The sequence below is a fragment of the Gymnodraco acuticeps genome, unplaced genomic scaffold, assembly GCF_902827175.1.
Source record: "Gymnodraco acuticeps unplaced genomic scaffold, fGymAcu1.1, whole genome shotgun sequence".
Classification (NCBI taxonomy): Eukaryota; Metazoa; Chordata; class Actinopteri; order Perciformes; family Bathydraconidae; genus Gymnodraco; species Gymnodraco acuticeps.
In genome coordinates, this window is record NW_022990740.1 from 1 (window position 1) to 21,266 (window position 21,266).

General features: G+C 41.0%; 1 protein-coding gene across 6 annotated transcripts; it reads left to right on the forward strand.

Annotated features, from left to right (window-relative positions):
- Nucleotides 1–188: 188 nt before the first annotated feature.
- On the forward strand, nucleotides 189–20,955 carry pheta1 (PH domain containing endocytic trafficking adaptor 1). 6 transcript variants are annotated; one of them, XR_004570594.1, is made up of 3 exons: nucleotides 189–982; nucleotides 4,453–5,503; nucleotides 16,574–16,635. XR_004570594.1 is itself a non-coding variant. In XM_034231923.1 (3 exons), exon 3 carries the CDS (start codon nucleotides 18,017–18,019, stop codon nucleotides 18,899–18,901), a length of 885 nt encoding a protein of 294 aa, XP_034087814.1. In that variant the 5' UTR covers nucleotides 5,361–5,503; nucleotides 16,574–16,656; nucleotides 17,982–18,016; the 3' UTR covers nucleotides 18,902–20,955. The 6 variants fall into 6 exon arrangements, 3 of the variants coding, with proteins under 3 accessions (XP_034087814.1, XP_034087812.1, XP_034087813.1); XR_004570593.1 differs by lacking the exon at nucleotides 16,574–16,635 and adding an exon at nucleotides 12,698–14,375; XR_004570595.1 differs by lacking the exons at nucleotides 189–982; nucleotides 16,574–16,635 and adding exons at nucleotides 2,280–2,331; nucleotides 12,698–14,375.
- Nucleotides 20,956–21,266: the final 311 nt, after the last annotated feature.

Below are 21,266 nucleotides of genomic sequence, written 5' to 3' on the forward strand. Positions count from 1 at the left end.
AGAGAGAGAGAGAGAGAGGAAGAGAGAGAGAGAGAGAGAGAGAGAGAGAGAGAGAGAGAGAGACGGAGAGAGAGAGAGAGAGATAGAGAGAGAGAGCGAGAGAGAGAGAGAGAGAGAGAGAGAGAGAGAGAGAGAGAGAGAGAGAGAGAGAGAGAGAGAGAGAGCATCCGGGCGCAGAGCATCGTGTGCTCTGCGCCCGGACGTCGGTTTCGCAGACGCTCCGCGGAGGATGCTGCTGAGACAGGATGATACTGACCAAGTATATTTCTGGGGTGTCGATACCTGGCGGCTTTCTGCGATGGCTCATTATTAAAGAAGTGTTGCCTATATTTGTGAAAAAGGATTACATTTACCATGTTGTCGCTGCCTGAGGATATGGACTGTTACAAACACGAGCGGCGGTGTAACGCTTTGGATAGATGCCTGTGTATCCTACACTCTTTCTTCGTGTCCTTCTCTTTGTTTTTTAAACCCTTTTGGGCTGCACGTTTTCTCAAAACTGTTGAATTTAGCGCTCTTTGGACGTGAAGGACGTGTCGTTGTTGGTCGTCGGACATGAGACAGTGAGGTGCAGAGACCTGTGGACAGGCGCCTTTTCGCAGACAGTATGGTACAATATTTTGACATAAGCGTTATTTTTTTGTGTTGCGCACTATTGCGCATGCCTAGTGGAAGATTCAGACCGCTGCCCGTCGCCACTTGGCTCCGTCTTGGCCGTGATGTAGGAGCAAAAGTGAAGGCAGCCGAGGACTAAATAAAAAATGCGTTGGCAAAGTGGTAGCGTGGCGACCCAAGGATTTGACTTTGGATCCTTCACGAAATAGACTGTGTCATAAACTGAAGAATGTCCGGGCCGCCTCATGCAGGGGCTGAAGGAGTAGTGGTCTCCAAAGTTAAAGTGAAAAAGGAGATCAAGACAATCGTGGAGAATTTGGAAACCATCCTGGGAGACCTCAAGGATGTAGCCAAAGAGCTCCAAGAGGTAAATGACCAGGAAATACCATATAGCTTTACCCATAAGCAGCCCACCATGTGTTGTTTTATCTACAGTACAGGCTACGTTTAGGGATGCTCTTTTTAAGGATCCTTACCTGAAAGGACATGGGAGGTGGACCTCACTGGGGCCTGGGAAAGGCCACACACACGTACAAACTCTCCCTGTATGCATGTGATCATCATCTCCCAAATGAGACACATTTGGCACAGGAGCATGTGGGGTTTGATATCACAGGACAAGGCAGCGTCTTTGCCCTGACTCACATGCTGCCATGAAAGTGAGAACATTTGAATCACTGTTCATATTTAATGGCGAGTTGGTTTCATCATCTTAATGCTGAGTGTTGTTTTCTGCGAACAATCTCCTCCCAGACCTTATATTTTGTCATCTCTCTCGAAGTGGCTCTCTATTTCTTTACCTTAATCTCTTTTTTTCTTTTGTTATCTTTCCTCCCATGTCTGTGTTTATCTCAGCCACTCATCTTCATCCTTTCATTATCTTTTGTTGCCTTCTCTCTCTCTGTCGTTCTCTCTACATAATTGTTGAAGATCAAAGCTCTGTGAGCAGTCTGATTGGATGCTCAAATGAAGTGATGAAGAAGGTTAGGGTTAGAGGTTTCTGAAAGAACCAGAAAGTATATTTGACGTTTTACCTATTTACAGCAAATTCTTAGAGTGCTTGCTTCAAATCAGTGTTTCATCAGCTGCCAATCTCTGCATGCCATCCTGCCATCTCAGTAGAAATAAGCCACAGCCTTACCTGCTATCGTGTTTACATTCCTCCACCAGCCACACACCAGGCTTCTGGACTGCTTTGCTCAACCTCTTGCCCTAACATGACAGGCTGTCATTCTAATAAAACCATATTGCGTACAGCCTCGGGTTCCTACATTATGGATGTGCCGTCGACACAGCATCTTTCTCCTTCTGCCTCTCTGCTCCTCAGCTGAATTACGCTTCTTTTGTGTTTTCCAGCGGTTAACAGTGTTTTACAGCAGGCACCAGAGGAAACATTAGAACAAGAAACCATTGTAATCTGTCTATTGTGTTTATGTGTGTGTGTTATGTGCCCTGTATTTCTTTTGTAATTGTTTTTCCAGGAAATTATGTAAGGGATCAGTTATTCTGACACTGTGCACACTAAACACATACCTCGAGGGGTGTTACTATCAAAGCCAGTATTTAGGGTATAATCCATTTGAAATGCAGTTATCTGTTGTAACTCACAGACAGGGCTGGAGCTGAGCCTGGCTCTGAGGAGGGACCCTGCCCAGATGCTTGGCACAGCCACAGAGCTGCCTGGCCTACAGCAGGAGCTGCACACTGGGATACATGGTATTACCTTACAGTGTGTGTCCCAACAAATTATCCCTGTAAAGACTGCATGGAGAGTTTAGCTCCATTGGCCTCTCTGCCACAGCCTTCTATCTTCCTCTCCGTCTCTCCCTCTCAGTCACTCTTTCTCACTCTCTCTTTCTAGTCCTCATTCTCTCGTAGCCTCCTCTCAAGCTACTGTTTGGACATGCACTTCAAACTCTTAGATGAGCACTGGCGTCCTCTAAGATGAGCATTACTAATTCAGAAAATCAGCATAAACAAGTTGTCATTGTAACAATTATCTTTGAAATGTTGTAAAGGAGAAACAAGTAACCTTCCTTTCTGGATTTCTTTCTCATGGGTAATTCTAACTGTATTTAAACTATCATATAATTATCTTAGGTTTGCTCAGACTTTATGTTGGCTTAAGAAACCACATTTCATCTTGGGACTTCAAAGAAATAATAACTCCCACAAGGGAAGAGAAACAGAAACATATCTTCTCAAAGGGGAATGATTTTGGATAGACCTCTTATTTTTAAACATATGTCTATACTTTTTGTTTAATTCACTTTTTTACATGTGATCATCTATAATAATGTCACTTTTGGCACGTTTTATATAAATAACTGCAATTATATTCCTTTCAGGTATTGTCACAGCATGAAATATGTATGGGAGATGTACTGTGTCCATGGATGTGCAAAACAGTGCAAGGGCTTTCTTTAAGTAGACAGAACGGGATCAGCTTATGGGACTAGACATCAATATAATAACCAGAAGTATTTAATTTCTAAGAAAAACACTATGTCACTCTTTAGTCGTGTAATCAGTTTTTATTATGCATTTGATTGGTGGATATTGCATCAAGTTCAGTTCAGCATCATGCCCTGAATGAGTTATGCAGCATGTTTTATACAGCTATAATCTTTGTATGTTTGTACAGAACAATCACAATGTGTGCTTCTGCATCCTTACAACTATAACTCCAGTATTGCTTGTTGAATTTAGGGTGCCAACATACCACATTTCTGCTCCAGCTGTTTTTTTAATATGTCCCAAAGCAGGCTGTGAAAACACATTTCCTCAGAACAAAGGAAGCACCTTTGTATCTGAATACCTTCTGTCCTGAAACAGAATCTCAAACTCGGTTCTACTGCTCTGAGCAGGGCATTTCTATCATTTTCTCTTTATTCCAATTGTGTTTATTGCCCATCCTTTACATGGTCTGCAGTGTACAGTTAGGCCTGTAAATTCTTTGAAAAGTATGTGGTTCTCTTGTGCCCCCCTTCATTTCTCAGAATATATTAACTGGACTATACCACAGTGCATTTCTCATGTGTCGTTTCCCTCCCTTGGCACACTGTGTATGTTTTTGAGTCACAACTGATTCAGAGTGTTTGCTCTTTCATATTGTGTTGCTTGCAGTTAAGCCTTCTGGTCTCTTTTTTAAAGTATTCATTTTTTTCTTCTACCTTTGGACATACCAAGGTTGCTTTCCCGGAGTGAATTCACAACATGATGAATTGTTATTTGTGCTGTTACAGTAAGACATGTGAAACTTTTGTGACTAGAAATGCGTGATCTATTTATGCTGTTTCTGGTTGAATGGTACGTGATCTTTTCAATCATTCTTTTGCAAGATTCTTATCAATCTGACTCGTTCACTTGCAGCAGAATATTACAGGCCTTACTGCTGTTTTCTTTTCCCAGGAGAAAACTGACAGTTTATTGATTTTTCTCATCTGTCTCTTTTATCCCATACCTGTTTTGTCTTTGTCATCTTTTGATACATAAGAATGTTTTTTACATTGATTTCTCATAGTTTAGTGTTATAAAGATCGTTTTGTGTTTACAGGATCTGGTTAGTGTTGTGACTTCTCTCAGTTGGTGCACTGGATTGTTGTTGTTTATCACTTACGTCTGGCAAGCTCAGGGCTCTTCACATAAATTGCAGTGATATTCATTTTTTGTTTAGAGCGGCTGTCATTGAGATCTTAAATTCCATTAATCAATATATTTCAAACCAAAAAGGTCTTTATTTACATTTCAAACAATAGTGTTTTTCATCACTAATTAAGAACCTGACGGGATAAAGACATCAGCTGTCTCAGTGACACTTCTCCTTCTTGTCTCCAGGTTGTTCATGAGATTGACACCCTGACTGGGGACCTGCAGCTGGAGGAGGACGGACTGACAGACAGCTCCAAGACAGACACGCTAAACTCCAGCTCTAGCTCCACCACCACCACCACCACCGCCTCCAGCCTGGAGAAAATGAAGATCTTCCCCGATGACTGCATCTTCAGACCACCCGCGTTCTTCGACCCAGTCAAGCCTCTGGCGGTCCTGACTGTACTGAAGAAGCCCCACCCTCCCCTGCCTCCACCCAGACTAACCCCACTGCGAGCCGAAGATCACAACATTAGGAATCTGCCTCATCCGACATTAGTGTTATCAGGGAATGTATCCAGGGCTACCGGGTCTCTAATGAGGAATGGCGGGGCTTTTCAATTCAAACCAAACCGGGATTTGTTCTCCTCCATGCCGTGTTTCATTGCTAATGACAGTGGAATCCCTGAGTCGGGTCTTGTTCCTACATTACCCAGGCCCATGCCTCTTCTCCGCCATGAAAAGAACAAATGCCGGAAGGCCCCTGGCAGGGAGTCTCGTGAGAGGGAGCGTGTACGTTTCAATGAGAAGGTCCAGTACCATGGCTACTGCCCGGACTGCGACCTCCAATATGATGTAGACGACACAGAACTACATTTACAGGCCGAGCTGAACGACATGAGGCTCAGCCCGGTGCATTTTTGCTCTTCGTACTCCACTCCTCATGCTCTTCCTCATGAACTAATGTTGGAAAATGGCGGCCTCTCGGTCAGCCACAGTTTCCCGCCAACAGCAAACACACCTCTACCTTGTGTGCCTCCTCACATGCCTTCCCACAAGCCCCAGAAAACAATCCTACGCAAATCAACCACCACCACGGTTTGACGCCGAACCCCCTTGTTCTGTTTACTTTCATCGTTTGTTCTACTTTATGAGCGCTTTGTACTCCAATTGAACATCGGATTATACAAACAGAGAGAGCAGGAGTTGGGAAAAGCGTGGATATAAAGTGAGTGGAAGAAAGAGAAAGGCACCGCCATGGGCGCTGAGACGTACACAGAGAGATCAGGAAGAAGCGGTGAGTGTTTGTCAATCAATCAATGTTTATTTATATTGCCCAATATCACAAATGTTACATTTGTCTCAGTGGACTTCACAGTTTGTTCAGAATATCAGTATGACAATACGACACCCTCTGTCCTCAGACACTCACATCGTACAAGGAAAAACTTCCAGAGAAAACCCACAGTTTAAAGGGAAAAATGGGAGAAACCTCAGGGAGAGCAACAGAGGAGGGATCCCTCTCCCAGGACGGACAGACGTGCAATAGATGCCGTGTGTAAATTGAAAAGATAATACATTTGCAACATAGGTAGTCCAAATGTTTGGAAATGCATGTGTGTATAATAGGAAGATGAATCCACGAGGATATCCATCCAGGACTTATGATCCAGGACCACATTTGTGCATGTATTAGTGTGTTTGTCAGGAAGAGAAAGGGAGGAAGAAAGAGAGAAATTGCATATGTGCATTGACGCATATCTGTGAGTCTGACTGCATACATGTTATTTGTTTATGTCCTGTAATCATGTATGTGTACAGTATGTGTGTGCAACAGGGGATGTTTATAGGCAGTGAGCTTCTGCAAATAATGCACTGGGACCTTCAACATTTCACAGAAGACTGCTGACAACACTAACATTAAATTGTATCTGTCTTTCTAAGAGCTTTTGTTACTAACGAGTCTCAAACTCAGGAAGTTCTTTCCGACATGGGCTCTGATTAATTAATGTCCTTCAGGATGAAACAAGAAAACCTGCTTCCCTTACATTTAATCAAAAGCCTTAAATATTATCTCATACACTAGCACCTGCACATTCACATGTAAAGTCAGTCTCCTCACACTAGGCCAGTGGTTCTCAAACTTTTTCTGTCAGGCCCCCCCTTTGGAGAAAAAAAATAGTCGGGCCCACCCAACACAAATAGTCAGGCTCAGTGGCGGCGCCAGAGATTTATTTTGGGGTGCTGTGGGGTAGCTTGACGTTTCATAGAGGGTGCTCAAACATTTAGGGTTTCCCATTAATGTACCGGTCGCAACAGTGGAATTTTCTACTGCAACATTCCCCACGCATATACACAATGTACCCGTGACTGTTACAATGAAGGCTCAATAATCAGCTCACGGCATATAGGTGTAAGCAGGGGTAAAGTGCTATTTTTATAGGTGGTGTGTAGACCTCACATAGGGGGGTCCGGGGGCAAGCTCCCCCGGGAAGATTTTTAAATATTGAAGTTAAAAGCATCAATCTGGTGCACGTTGAGAGCAAAATGAAGAGATCCATGGATACATCTCTCAACACCCATATGAAACAGAACTGGAAACAGATTTACTATTTCTTTATGGATATTTTACAAATCACTCCCCTTTTAAACTTTATTCTTTTTTTACTGTCATATAGTATTTCATACCTGTTTTTCATTTATTCTCTTGTTTTTTTATAACTATAATGATCATATAAATGTGTGCCTCGGAAATAATTGTTTACATTAATGGTGACCAAAACGTTTGAGACCCACTGAGATAACACTGAGAGAGTCCTTTAGCTCACTGAGTCTCTCAGTCTGACAGGAGAGGACTCTCCTCCACTTTGTTGTTGAAAAAACTCCTTACAGTATATCCGTTAGCGTAGCTCGCTAGCACCAGAAGCTAACAACTACGATCTCCGGTACCGGTGCTCTCTCTCTCTCTCTCTCTCTCTCTCTCGCTCTCTCGCTCTCTCGCTCTCTCGCTCTCTCTCTCTCTCTCTCTCTCTCTCTCTCTCTCGCTCGCTCGCTCGTGCCCGCATACAAAATGGCTCGTTCCACACACACAGAGCCGAGCTTTAATGAAACACAGAGACCCAGACGTAATAGTAGTGTATCATATTATTTTCAATCAATAATTTTTCAAAATATGATTTTTTTTTTTTTTTTTTTTTTTTTTTTTTTTTTTTTTTTTTTTTTTTTAATAACCATTTTCCCCCCTGGTCTCTCGCGCCCCCCCCTGTCATGCCTCTGCGCCCCCAGGCACCCACATCTAAGTTGTTGCAGATAATTAGTGTCATCTTCACACAAGCCTCCCAAGATGAACAATAACGGCTGAAAACTGAGGAATAGAAAGTGAGTTCATACTTCCTTCATCGCCTCTTGTCCCATGTTGCTGTGTCAGCTGTGGGAGTAAATGACATGAGAGTGGCATGGTGGCTGAGCAAGAAGTGTTAGACGACAGAACTGCCATTTTGATTTGTGTATACTGATAGCTTTGTAGCGAATTGTAATTTAAAGAATCTTGCTTATCATTTTCTAATATAATTTCATGTTTAGCAACTCAGCTCCCATTTGTCCAGTCCCCCACTATCACTCAGTGTGATATTTGTGAGACAACGTGAGCAGAAAGCTAATAGATTCTGCTCTTGCGTGGAGAGATTCAGGCACAGACATGCTGGACTTTATTTCTTTATTACTTTATTTCCGCAAGGTAATATAAATCAGCAGTAATATCGCTGTCATCGTCTATATAAGCAGTTTGTTTTCTCCACTTTATTAGCCTTTATTACGCAGCATGTTTAATGAAGCCAGTTTAGCTTTGTTTATTGTGCAGTTTGTCTCTATTTTGACAAATGTATTGCGTTCAAAATACTAGTGTGGAGAGAGAGTATGTTACCATGACTGGGCAAAAGCAAAATAAAATAACGATTACACTAATGGATAGTGAAAAAGGCACCCAGATGAACTGATAAACAATCTGCCGGCACGATAATCTTATTTGTCTGTTTAGAAAATGTTAAAATGTAATATTTGAAATGGTGATAAGCAATTCTGGTATACAGTATTGTCACACCCCTAGTCTAAAATCAGTTTTTAATTGAGTATCAAGCAGTTTTTAAGTGTGTCTGTGCACTGTCTTTGTGTGTGTGTATCAAAGCACATGTCAGTTTGGCAGACTTGGGGAGACAGCATGCCCTGGAGATGGATGAGAATAGTAGCACTTTCCTTCTAGCGATGCCCTTAATTAGCCGGATTAGAATACAGGAGATAACAGTACTGCTCAGACAGCCTTTGTACCAACACTACCCTCAATAAAGCTCTGAACCGCTGCAGCTGCACTTATATTGAATGATAAACGGACAGAAAGAAAAGGGAGAGAGAGAACGCTAACTAAAGTAAGTGAGAAAAGGTAAAGAAGTGTGAGGAATGTGTGTGTTTAGAGGACATGACATTATATAAAAAGAATATTTTGTGTGTGTGTGTGTGTTCAAAGTTGTGGAGGTCGGAAGCCTAAAAGCTAAGACTGATGAAGTCAGGGTATGAAAAAGCACCCATTTATGAGTAAATCTAAAGCACGACCTCGTTGACCTTCAAATCTAAAATTACCGTCCGGATTAGGGATCAGTGGATATTCAGCCATGAGAAAAACAAGTAAGAGAGTGTGGTGGGTGAGAACACAGAGGTGGAGAGAAAGTGTGGCAGAGAGAGGGAAGAGAGCATGTGTGATGGGGAGGCAGAGAGGGAGACTGTAAAAGACAAACGGTGCTGCGGTGAAGGCTGATGCTGTTTTGGTTGTATTGTATGTGGATGTATGTTTGTCCTCAAGATGATTGCTCTGAGTGTGGAACAACCGTTGTATTTGCCTTGTGTGAATGGATCTTAATAAGTCACTCAGCATGCTATAGAGTGGAGTGCAGCCAGTATTTTTTATTTCTTTTTTTTAGCCTTTACTTATACAGGTGTAAAATCTCATTGAGACACAAGGTCTCATTTTCACCTGTTCAGTGGTAACACTAGTCTACCACACAAAGTTACAGACAGGACACTAAACACAGTGGCAACACTAGTCTACCACACAAAGTTACAGACAGGACACTAAACACAGTGGCAACACTCAAATAAAACATCGTAAAAAGTAGTCATTGAAATCCATATACAGTAGTCAGATATAGCAGGTGCAAACACCCACAGATGATTTCTCCAGCTTTTTTAAAATTAGTTTAAAATCTGTGATGGGTATCAAACTGGTCAGCTGAAGTTCCTGCTGAAGTGTGTTCCAGGTCGAGGGGGCAGACTATGATGCACCATGCGTACTGAGGTGACGGACAGAGTGATGGAATTTTGAGATCGTAGTCTATAGCTGTACTGTTTGTGTGATATGTAAGTGGATATGTAGAGGGGCAGCAGTCCAAGCATAGCGGTATAGATGAGTTTGTACCAGTGCAGTGATCTGCGCATTGATAATGATGTCCAGTTGACTAAAGAGTGCAGCGTGCAATAGTGTGTGAGGGGTTTACAGTTGGTTATGAACCTCATGTATTATCAATACATGCAGCTCAGAAGGGCTTTTGCTACTGTAGCACTGACTAGTGGCTAATGTACTATTCAATTGACACAGTGGCCTTGGCATTGTATCGTTTACAGAATACACAGGAAAACGGAGTTCTGCACCTCGTTTCTTGTCCATGGGTGTGTGTGTCTTTTCTCTCTGGACGTTAGATTTAAGGGTTTGAACTGTGTTAGGAAATATAAGGTTAAATTAATTATTTATTTAGGTCAACAGCCACCTCACTGAAGTAAAAATACCTGGATGATATGTACATGTTGCAACTCAATAGTTAAGAATGCCTTAAAAATGTTGACACCTTTGATCATTTACATTGATGGACATTGTAGTGGTTTTCAGCTAGTATATCGTTTACATTTTTTTCCCACTTGATACCATTTCCCCCCCCATATATTTAGTAGGCATGCTCGCCCTTATTGGGCAGTTTACAGTGAAGAAGCAGACAGGGAACAGGGGAGTGTGGGAGTATGACATACTTCAAAAAGGTCAACCAGCTGAAATCAATATGGTATTGGTTATGTTGCATGCGCTGTGGTGTAGAATTCTCAAGTGTTAAATATTGCTCAAACACAAGCAGATTAACAAAAACGTTGCCTGAATAAAAGAGAGTTGACAAATGATGATCAGATGGACCAAACACTGCTGGCTTTCTGTAATCAGATTTAATTCGATGCTAGGGGATTAGGGCACATTCCAATCAGTACAAAAAAATCTAGTAACTCAATTATATCCACAATGTCAAGCCTATTGTTGCACTTTCAACAATATAAAATGTCAAGACATATCCTGCTTTTTAATCTCCCCTATGCTGTTACATGTTATTGTAGATAACATATAAAGGTCATTATTTTCACATAAATCAGTTCAAACCTCATATTATGTCCATGATTGAATGGCCCTCACAGCGGGATGGGGGAGAAACTATTATGAAGTGTTGTGCCGGCTGACCACCTCTTGTTCCAAAATGGGCCCTTGATGTTTGTATTCATCATTCACTGTGTCTCCATGACTTGTTATCAGATTGTTCCTGTACCACAGGAACCACTGCTCCTCTGACCATGCATGTAGGAGTTTTTCACTGTTTTTGTAATGGCTATCTGAGCTCCAGTGCTCAAGGCTTGAGGATGAAGTTGTACTGTAATGGGCAGGGAGGAGGTGGATCTCCACCGCCTCCATCATGAGTCAGGACTGACTCAATTGCACTGACCTACTCCCTACAGCTCCAGTTCATAGCCCACATCTCTCTCTCTCTCGCTCTCTCTCTCTCCTTGACTTGCTCTCTCTCACTCTTTCTTTAATTCTTTCTTCCTCTCCCCTTGGATGATGCTTTACTCCCACTCAGGCAGCAGCTGTATGCATAATCTCTTTGCGCACATGTAGCTCTATTATGTGGGTGAAGTATCTATTAGCATAGCATATCTGACAATTCGTACAGCAACACCTTTGGCAACCTTTCAATTTTTAATCAAAGAGTTCACTGACTTTTTCTTTCTAGAGCTGCAGCACTCTCTCCATCCTTCGTTTCCTAACCTTATATTACTAACAGCCTTCGTGAGAAAAAAAAAAAAAAAATCTTCTCCTGGTTGTTATGTTTCTGTTAATAAATAATAATGTGCAGTAGATCCTCCATTTAAAGGTATTTGCTCATTTCAACCCCACGTCCTGCTGGTGTCAGATAACCCACTTCTTCCATAATTAGTGTAACATCTCATATGCTTGGATTGTTACAGTCTTTGTAAATATTTGTAAATGTAAACCTGTTACTCTGATGTCTCATTATAATAGGCACATGTTTGCTTTTAGTTATTCCTCTAACTTTATTGTCTTTATCCTTTTTTCCAACCTGGCATGTCCACACTACAGTGTGCAACAAAACTCCACCAATGTATCAGAGTGAGACACATATTTTGCCAGTGAATATTAATTAGCTGTTGTTTCTCCATCTGATTGTTAGTGGTGATAGTCTGCCATGAGACACACTTGTCTATTTGCTTATCCCTTTCTGCATGCATCATTTACTTTGATTTGTGTTTCCCTCAATGGAGAACAGTTCATTATGATCATTGAAAATGTTATGAGGAAAACATTAAACACATGAAAGCTAAATAATTATAGTGGTGCGTGCCAGAGGCTTTACCTCTGTAATAGAGATACAATAAGCCAGGTTCATTAGAAAGTGACCTACATTGCCAAACATTCAAAAGTAAATCTGGTGCACTTTGGGCATGGATAGAGGCTTGTCTTGGTGCTTCTTTTTCGGTGACTCAGACAAAGTCATGATGTGGGAAAGTGAGTGGGCATGTTTGTGTGTCCTTGTCAAAATGTGTGTGCACACTCATATGCATACATTTTAATGTCAAAGACAGGCTTGTGCACGAGAGTGCAAAAGGCATGCAATAGCACATGCAGCCATGTGTGTGAGAGAGTCAAAGGGCTTGAGATGGCTCAGTGCAATTTACAAAGCTTTGGGGATGAACAAACTTAATATGAGGATTTCACGCTGCTTTGGAGATTGTTAAAAGTTAGAAGCATCAGCTGCACCTTACGGTACATAATATCTCAACAAGAGCCTCAAGGATCCAGATGGGGTTCTCTGCTCATTGAACCACTGCAGACTTGACTAAGAAATGCTGGGAAAATGGCAGCTATTTACGGAGAGACACAAAGCTTTTCACAAAAGGGAAGGCTTAAAAAGCCTTCCCTTTTGAAAATATGCCAAACCTTTTAACTTTCACGATTTGTGTGTGTCTGGGTGCTTGTGTATTGGCAATGATACCTTGGTATATTTGCATTTTGCTGTGAAAAGCGACTGTTGGTGCTGTGACTGCTCTGTCAAAAGTCTCTCCTCATTTGCAGTTAGTAACTCTCACTAATGTGATTCCTCTTTTTCCTCTCCAGGGCCCAGTGAGATACTTGAGATACGAGTGGAAGGGATGCTTGTTCCATACACTGATCGACCCTGGTTGTCCGAGGCACGAGGAGCCAGAGCTGAGGCCAAGCATCTACTTTTATTTATTTTTATAAATCGCTAACGGATTTCAATCACCAGGAGATCATTTAGACACTTATAGACTTAAAGAGCACTGAACAACCTCCAGGCATAACAGTGTCAGGGTGATATAACTGTGAAACTGGGCATCAGTAAGTGTGAGTGTAGATGAATTTATAGAGGAGGAGATATTTTTGTTGCATAGAAATAGCTGTAATAAAGATTAGAAAGCTGCTGAAACCCTGTCACGAAAGTAAAGAGGCAGGTTAAGATGAAGAGGTACAAGATGGGGTGAAATAATGTCGGCCAGTATTTGATTGATGTCTACACAGACTTTTGCTCTGTGCATACTCAGATAGAAATCAATAGCTCCACTGAAGCAGTGGAATTTGCCTTTTAAGAATTGTAATTGTTTGCCGGCGAGTGAGCTTCTCGACTGCAGATAAGGAGAAAAATGACATTTGGTCAGTGTACGCCATGGTCAGTCATAGTGTATTTTTTGAAAGTTTTGAAATAAATGGAGATGTGGTCGCTGATCTGTGTCCAGACATGTTCACCGTACATCAACATCTATGTGCTCTGGTGCCATGTAAGATACGTTTTTCACAATAACATGCAGAAATACATTCGTACCATAGTTACAGCTTTAAAAGATCGTGGAAAAAGTAATAATTTGCATCACATTTTCTTTGTATACAAATACACATAAACATGTTTGATATCTATATATTTCAGGCATTTTTCTACAGAGACTTTAACATTTAAAGAGATGATATTTTTTATATTGTGTGGGATGACTGAGAGGTATTTTGACGAAAGCTGACAATCCCTCAAGGTGCGTTTTTTCAGCAGGGTATAGCATGATGAGTTATTTATATATAGCAACAGGATGTTGTTTGTATGGATGAAAACAAGTGGTTCAGTCATATCACTTTAAGAAACTTGACAGAATGGGCTGCTGTGAGAAGAACATGTAAGGTAGAGAAGATTAAAGGCGTAAACCAAATACCTAGTTGTGCTTTATCACATGGTAGAACTGGGGCTGAATAAATGCATGACTGACTCTACACTTTGTCTTGCCATCACTGTGTTTTTCTATGCATTTCTGTGGAGAGGCTGTCTGTTGGTTGCTCCAACATGCAGCACTCCCCCTCATTTCCTCATATGAAGTCGCTGCAGCCACTTTAAAACTGTCAAATGTCTACTTTGCTTGGACCAATCAAATACGGACAATAATACATTGTATTTGTATAGCACTTTATAAACCAGAGATTATAGAGTGTGCCATCAGGACAAACTGAATATAAAGAAACAGACAATAAGAGACAGGCCATTTTTGATCAATAACATTTGGAAAGGTACACTGGAGAGCAACAACACAGCCTCTCTTCATATTCAGACGGGAGGCATCACACTTCTAAACTCCACCTCTTTGTTCTCACTGGACACAGAGACTGAATTCATGAATGAATCACTCTGGATCAATGAGTTTTATGGACTGTCTGAAAAAAGCTTTTGGTGATATTTTGTCGTGTTTTCACAAAATGTTGGAAAATACCCTGTGAGAAGTAAACACTTTACACTAAATGTCAGCGTGTCTGTGTATTTTATGGACCGAATGATTCAAGTTCAGAAATGGTTGATTTGATGTCTTTAGCATTAACTGTTGTCTTGAAAAAGCATCTTCACAGTGTCAAGTCTTTGTGAACTGTGAGTTAAATAGAAGAAATTAAACCGGCTTCAAGATCATCACCCTTAATCCAAGCTACCAAAACACAGTGTGATGAAACCTTTCAGAAAGAGGAATATCCTACATGAAATGGCACCAGCAGCTGCATCAGTTAATTGAAGATTAGTGTGATGAGATAGCAGGCTGGCGATGCTAAAGGCCATCAGCTGTCTCCAGAAGACATTCCAATGAATTCACAGTGACTCATCATGATCGTACACAGTAATTAAACGGGCCAAAGCCAAATCTCCATGCCTTCAATGTAGGACAGGGTCACAGGATAGCAAATACTGGAATGTCACAAAATGGGCATAGAACATTTGCATGGGAATAGTACATCTTTAGCTCACTGTTTTCGTATGCTTGGGCGAGATGGCAACGAACTCAAAAAAGTTAAAATGGTAAAGGAAGGTTTCACCGGGCAGCTCTCAGGATATGTAAATGGCAAAAAAAATTGCTGAAGAAAAAAAACTTGTTTTTAATAACTTGGCAATAATCATTGGCATTATTGTCAATGTTAGCAGTTAAAACATTATTATATTCACAATAAAATGAATGTATTGTAATGCTCATCATATTCTGAACTAACTCCAGTGACAGGTCTATAAACCAATGGGCATAGTTTGGAAAACAAATTGATGTTACATCTCCTGTAGCTACACTGAGTTAAGTCAGTCAGTAGTTGGATCCTTGAAAAATAAGTATTTTTTGTTGACTATAGTCTAATTAACCTACATTAACCCTGCTTGTAACAGTTCATTCAAATGCTTTTCCATCTCCTTTTGTAAGCCTTCACATTTTCATCAATTAGTATGCATAGCAACATGCATCATGCATGAACTGCTCATTTATTACATGTTTTGTGCATGGATGCTAGGTGTAATTACTCTTGCAGTGTGTGTTTAGAATGCTGTCGGCTACAATGAGATGCTATGATTGGCTGCGGTTCACCATCAGTAGCTTTGAATTAATATAGTGGGACTTTAATACTCCTCTTCTCTCATTATGATGCACTTTTGTTACATTGTAATCCAACTCCTGCAAAATCCTGGGCCACTTACAGCACCTTCTTGTGATGCATGATCAGGCTCTCCTTTTTCTCTCCACATCAGACAAGCCGAGTGATGTTGCTTTTTTAAAACAATACAACTAAAAACAAAAAGGCGTTGCCGTTTACGTGTGACAAAATTGGGGTTGGAATTGGCTGTATGTTAAGGGGCTCAAGCTAAAATGTTGCAGATGGCTCTCCATACATGGAGCCAGCTACAATCAGCCTGTAGCAATATTGTCTAAACGCACCCACTCCAAGGGCAAACACAGGGTGCGTTTGTTTTAACGCACAGCTCATCCGGATGGAGAACGTTCCATCCGCAGGAGAGCTGTAATCGCGTCCCCGCCCAGTCGTGCTGGTCGTGCTGTAACAACAATGCGGCTTCTCAGTCGGTCACGTTACAGGGAAGAAAAAGGAAAGAAAGTACGAAGAGAGATAAAGCAAAAACAAACGACAGTGATTTTATCTATATGACAGGCGGTGGCGTCTTTATCTCCAGGTAATTAATAGTTATTTACCACAATACTGCCATACATGTGGGTCTGACTAACTGCCAGTGCACAACTGTAGGTGCTAGCTAGTGCTCAGTCGAAAATGCTGACGCCAGATGCTCATTTGTATTCACGAAAGACGCCTAATGCGTTAAGCTAGTTAACACAGAGATAGACTTTCTTTATTTCCGGCAGTGTTCATGTAAATTGTTGTACTACTGAATATGTTAGATGTATCCCGAGATACATTTTCGCAAAGTGCTGATGTGTCAAAAGCTTGTGACCATTCCCAGAAAGCAGCCAGCAGTCTGAATCATTCGTCCAAACTATTGTTGCTAGCAGAGGTGGAAAAAACTGCTAATGTGTGACATGTTAGCCTCTCATGTCTGAGACAAACTTGGCTTATTTGCCACAAGCTCTTGTACAAAACAGAGACACTACGATCTGATTGATAATACCAGCCGTTTTGGAGTAAGTGTGTGTAACATATCTTTCTTTTTATTTGGAGGGACAGAAAAAGCCAAAAGAAGATGGAGACATTTTAAGTAATGAGCTTCAGATGTGACAAGAGGACAGTGGTGGCTATGAGATAAACACGTAAGTAAAAACTAAATTAACACAAAATGCAGAAGCTACAACACAAACGCATTGCTATATAAGGTGATAGGAGAAGTAACACCATTATCCAGTGCTATAATTTAACAGATTAGTTGGATTAGTTGTTGTTTACAAAGAGGGAAGGCTGAGTCCTAGTTTACAGTTGAACATGTGGATAACACAACACATTTTAGGCATTGAGTCGTTTTTTATACTACAATATGGTTTTACTGTAGCAGAACCATGCCAGAGGTTATGTCTATGCACCTTTAGTGTGATGGGTAAACACAAAAAAAGGTGTTTGCACTGCCATGAAGGCTGGCAGGAGGACTCAGAAAGAGGAGACCAGAGAATGTAGGTTGAACCTCGGCAAACATCTTCCCCTCTAAAGTTCCCAGGAGTCCAATCTTTTTTGTTTTGTACCTTACCCTTTGTGCTGACCTCTTTTTATTTATTTTTAAACAAGAGACTTGCAAATAAACTGTTCCGCCTACTGATCATAAAACAACTCACATCCTTTAATATGATATTACCATGTCAATAAACTGAAAGTATACAGCCAGCAGCACTGAGGGCAAAGAGTAAGCAGGTTCTTCTTTGAGTAACACTGATTAAAACACAAGAGGGAACTAATAAGGCTCAAAACCCGAGGGCACCGAGCCTTCGCAGCAGCTGGCCCCAGGCTCTGGAACACTCTGCCCCTCCATGTGAGGTCGGCCCAGACCCTAGGGGTTTTTAAATCTACTTTTAAAACACACTTCTTCTCCCTGGCCTTTTAGTCAGAGCGGAGCACGACTCCTGACTTTTCCCTGTGTTTTCTATCTGTTGTAATTTATTGTCTTTTATTGTGATTGTAGTAATGTGTTTTTAAGTGATTGTAGTATTTATTACATGTACAGCACTTTGGCCCGACCAAAAATCACTTTTAAATGTGGTTTATAAATAAACTTTTGAATAAGCCAAACCTGCTGAAAGGAAAAGCCACAGAGTCTTGTGACATCCTTGAACTACATTACTTTAGCGTAGTTAATGCGTTTTGATGCACATCTTTCTGGACTATTATCTCTGTACATTTGCATCTCTGCAAACATGTGCATATCTCCTTGACTATATACTTGCACATTCTGCCTAGCTCTTTCTTTTTATACAGTTACATTGTGTAATTGAATTGACATTAAAAAAAAAGTGTTCTACTTTATATTAATGTTTCTTGTCTCTGACCAATACACCATAGCAAATTCCTTGTATGTGAAAACCAACTTGGCAAAAATATTGGAGTGTGAATATTGAGTAATCCCTTTGGCTTTCATTTACAATGTTCCAAGGTGTATAAACAACCAGCTGAGGAAAAGTAGGAGGGATGAAGCTGAACGAACGCAGCGTGGCGCACTACGCCACCTGTGACTCACCGCCAGACAAGACAGGCTTCCTGTTCAAAAAGGGTGAGCGCAACACAGCGTATCACCGGCGCTGGTTTGTCCTGAAAGGAAACATGCTCTTCTACTTTGAGGAGCGCGAGAGCCGAGAGCCCATCGGTGTCATCGTCCTTGAAGGATGCACCGTGGAGCTGTGCGAGTCAGCCGAGGAGTTCGCCTTTGCCGTCAAGTTTGACTGTGCCAAAGCCCGGGTGTACAAGATGGCTTCTGACAACCAAGCAGGCATGGAGTCGTGGGTGAAAGCGTTGTCGAGGGCCAGCTTTGACTACATGAGGCTGGTGGTGAAGGAGCTGGAGAGGCAGTTGGAGGAGATCCAGGAGGCAGCAGGAGGAGACTGCGTCGGGGCTGGAGGCCTGCAGGGCAGGTCCAAGCCCTCCAGGAGACACCAAGTTTCACGGTCCAGATCAGGAGCATCCTCTTCTTCATCTTCATCATCTACATCCTCCTTATCCTCATCATCAGGGGCCCCTCCCATGGCAGTCAACTATTCTGCCCAGAGGAGCATCCAGGATGAGGTGCAGCTCATGTCTGATTGTCCCAAGGAGAACGGAGTTGCGTGGAGTAAACCAGCAGTCTCATTGGCTAACGGCTTTGCTGAGGAAGCGTCCTCCTGTGCGGCCTGGGAGGCCTGCTCAGACTCTGGGAGTAACAGTGGTCCAGGGGCGAGGGCTCCACCGGTGCCACGCAGGAGACGAGGAGCCTCTCTAGAAAGCCCCGTCTCCCCTGGCACCGGCTGCTTCTCCAAACTCCATGACTGGTACGGCAAAGAGGTGGAGGAAGTGAGAGTGCAGTGGCTGCAGAGCAAGTGAACTTATTGAGATAGGTTATCTCTTTTTCCACAGTTTTATTATTCCTTCCTGATCATTCTGCGACCCAACAGACGAGCGACAAAACTGAGACCTTTTTTGCACATTGCAGTCTTATCACAGATAAAAAAAGACAAATAGATTACGAGATTGATTCCATATCTTGGCTGGCACAGGGGAATCAATCTTTCTTAAACATTAACACTATCCATTGTACAACGCAACACATTTTAATCACAGTATGCTAACAGGTTTGAATGTCATTTGCCAAGGACAATTATAAATATTTGACAATTAAAATGGTAATCATTTATTAAAAGCATCAGTTTTTCTGATGCGACACTTAATTTAGAACTACGCTGTTTTATTTTTACATTGCCAATTTTAAAGAGTTCTTCTCCCTTCCTCTAGCTTACACATATTCCAAACATATGCAATTGTATTGGGGTCAGATCTCATTAAAGCTAAAGCAACCTTGATAAAGTATGTTCTCTATATGCAAAATCTGGTGCTAAGCAACTGAAAATACATAAAAATAACTGCTTAAATCACCACATTAAGGTTTATTATTGATCCTAGCCCGTGATGGTAACAGTGTGTTCTATGCAAATGAAATAAAGAAGGCCACACAAGTAACAATCTGGAGACATTGCGTAAAAACAAATCCTAATCCATGGATCAGGTTGCTATAGTCACACGTTATCTGAAGCATACAGAGGAGAAAGATAAGAGGACATCCTGTTGCTTTAAGATTGATGATGAAATAAAGAAAGAGCACTGTTTGTACAGCTGATGACATTTTAATAATCTCATGGCAAAGGCACCAAGACAATTAACATCAATCCAGCTTCCTGTAACTTTGAGATAAGAAGTAGTGTCAGGGAACACCAGACCAGTTTCCGCTCCGTTCTCCGAGTGCAGCACATCTCGACCGAGAGAAGTTGCGGCGGCTAAGGTCATCCTCTAGACAGTGGCCGTGGTGGAGCTGCATGTCTCGCTCAGAGCTACACACTGGTATTTTTAGCCTCTGTTAGCTTGCGGCCAGATGATGCTGTGTCACAAGAGTACGTGTCTGTCACTTAGTTCTCGTTTGACTCTTGGATTTCATAGAAGGAGATGTTTTGTCTTGTCTCGCAGGAGTTTTTTATTTGCCATAGTTATTATGTTATAATTCCTTTTTTTACAATCAAATCATTTTAATTCAGTCATACAGTGTGTTGTGACCTGTATGTGAACATTTAACCTCTTGGTTATATCAATATTTTACTCTTCCATGTTGGAAAATAACACCAGCAGTCTTGGGCCTTTTTTAAATGATTGTGTTACTATAATTATTTTGTATTTCTATATTCAATCACAAAGCACTCTTGATTTATATTTGCCTTATGTTAACTTTATAACTCTGGTATTGTTCTTGCAACCATTGCCACTGTGTTGAGAGGGTTACTGTACTGCTGCTATTCTTTCTTCCTTCCTTCCTTCCTTTTTTTCTTTCTTTCTATCTTTCTTTCTTTGCAAAGGCTCTTGTAATCACTTTTGACAAGTCTGCATCATTGCACAGCGCTATCGTTTCTCTTATACACTTGACGTGTATAGAAATGACAATGTGGGGAGTAGTGGTAAAGTGTGGAGGTTTTTTACAGCAACATCAAAGTGGTATGCTCTTGACATGATTTCAACAAAATTATACTCGTGCCAATTTGATGAACTCCAGAAGAGCACTACTGTAATTATAGATGACAAAAGTCGTTTTTTAATAATAACAATATGTAAAGAAATGTGTCAAATGAACCATATCATTATTTATTTGTAGTGCCAACAGAGAAATGCAATCTAAATTCACATTATTAAGATGGTCAAGGCTCTCTTTCTCTATTGAATTCCTCAATCGTAGTCAAGTATTATCAAGTGTTATAGTTCACAATATGAGTATTATTTTAAATAACCAATAATGTTGTGGATTTGACACATTTTTCTGATATGGTACCATGAAAAGAGGTTTGTTTATAAATAATTGAATGTAAACCCTTAAATAAACAGTGTTATGATGTGAACAGTTGCGTGTCATTACGATATCTGACTAAGTTTAGTTTCTTCTTTGAAATATATATATATTTTTAATTAGTATGGCTGTTTTAGACATTGGATTTTTTTTCTCCCATATTTGTTACTTTTTCAGAACAGTATGATGGGCAGTGGCGGAAGAAGAACTTAAATGTTTTAATAAAGTATAAGTATAAATACTACAGCGTAGATGTTAATTATATTCTTCATTGATAAAACATAATGGTGATTTAACCTATGATAAAAGCCCATTACATTCGCATGAATAAGAACTATATGTCTGGTGACATTCCAGATAGAAAGC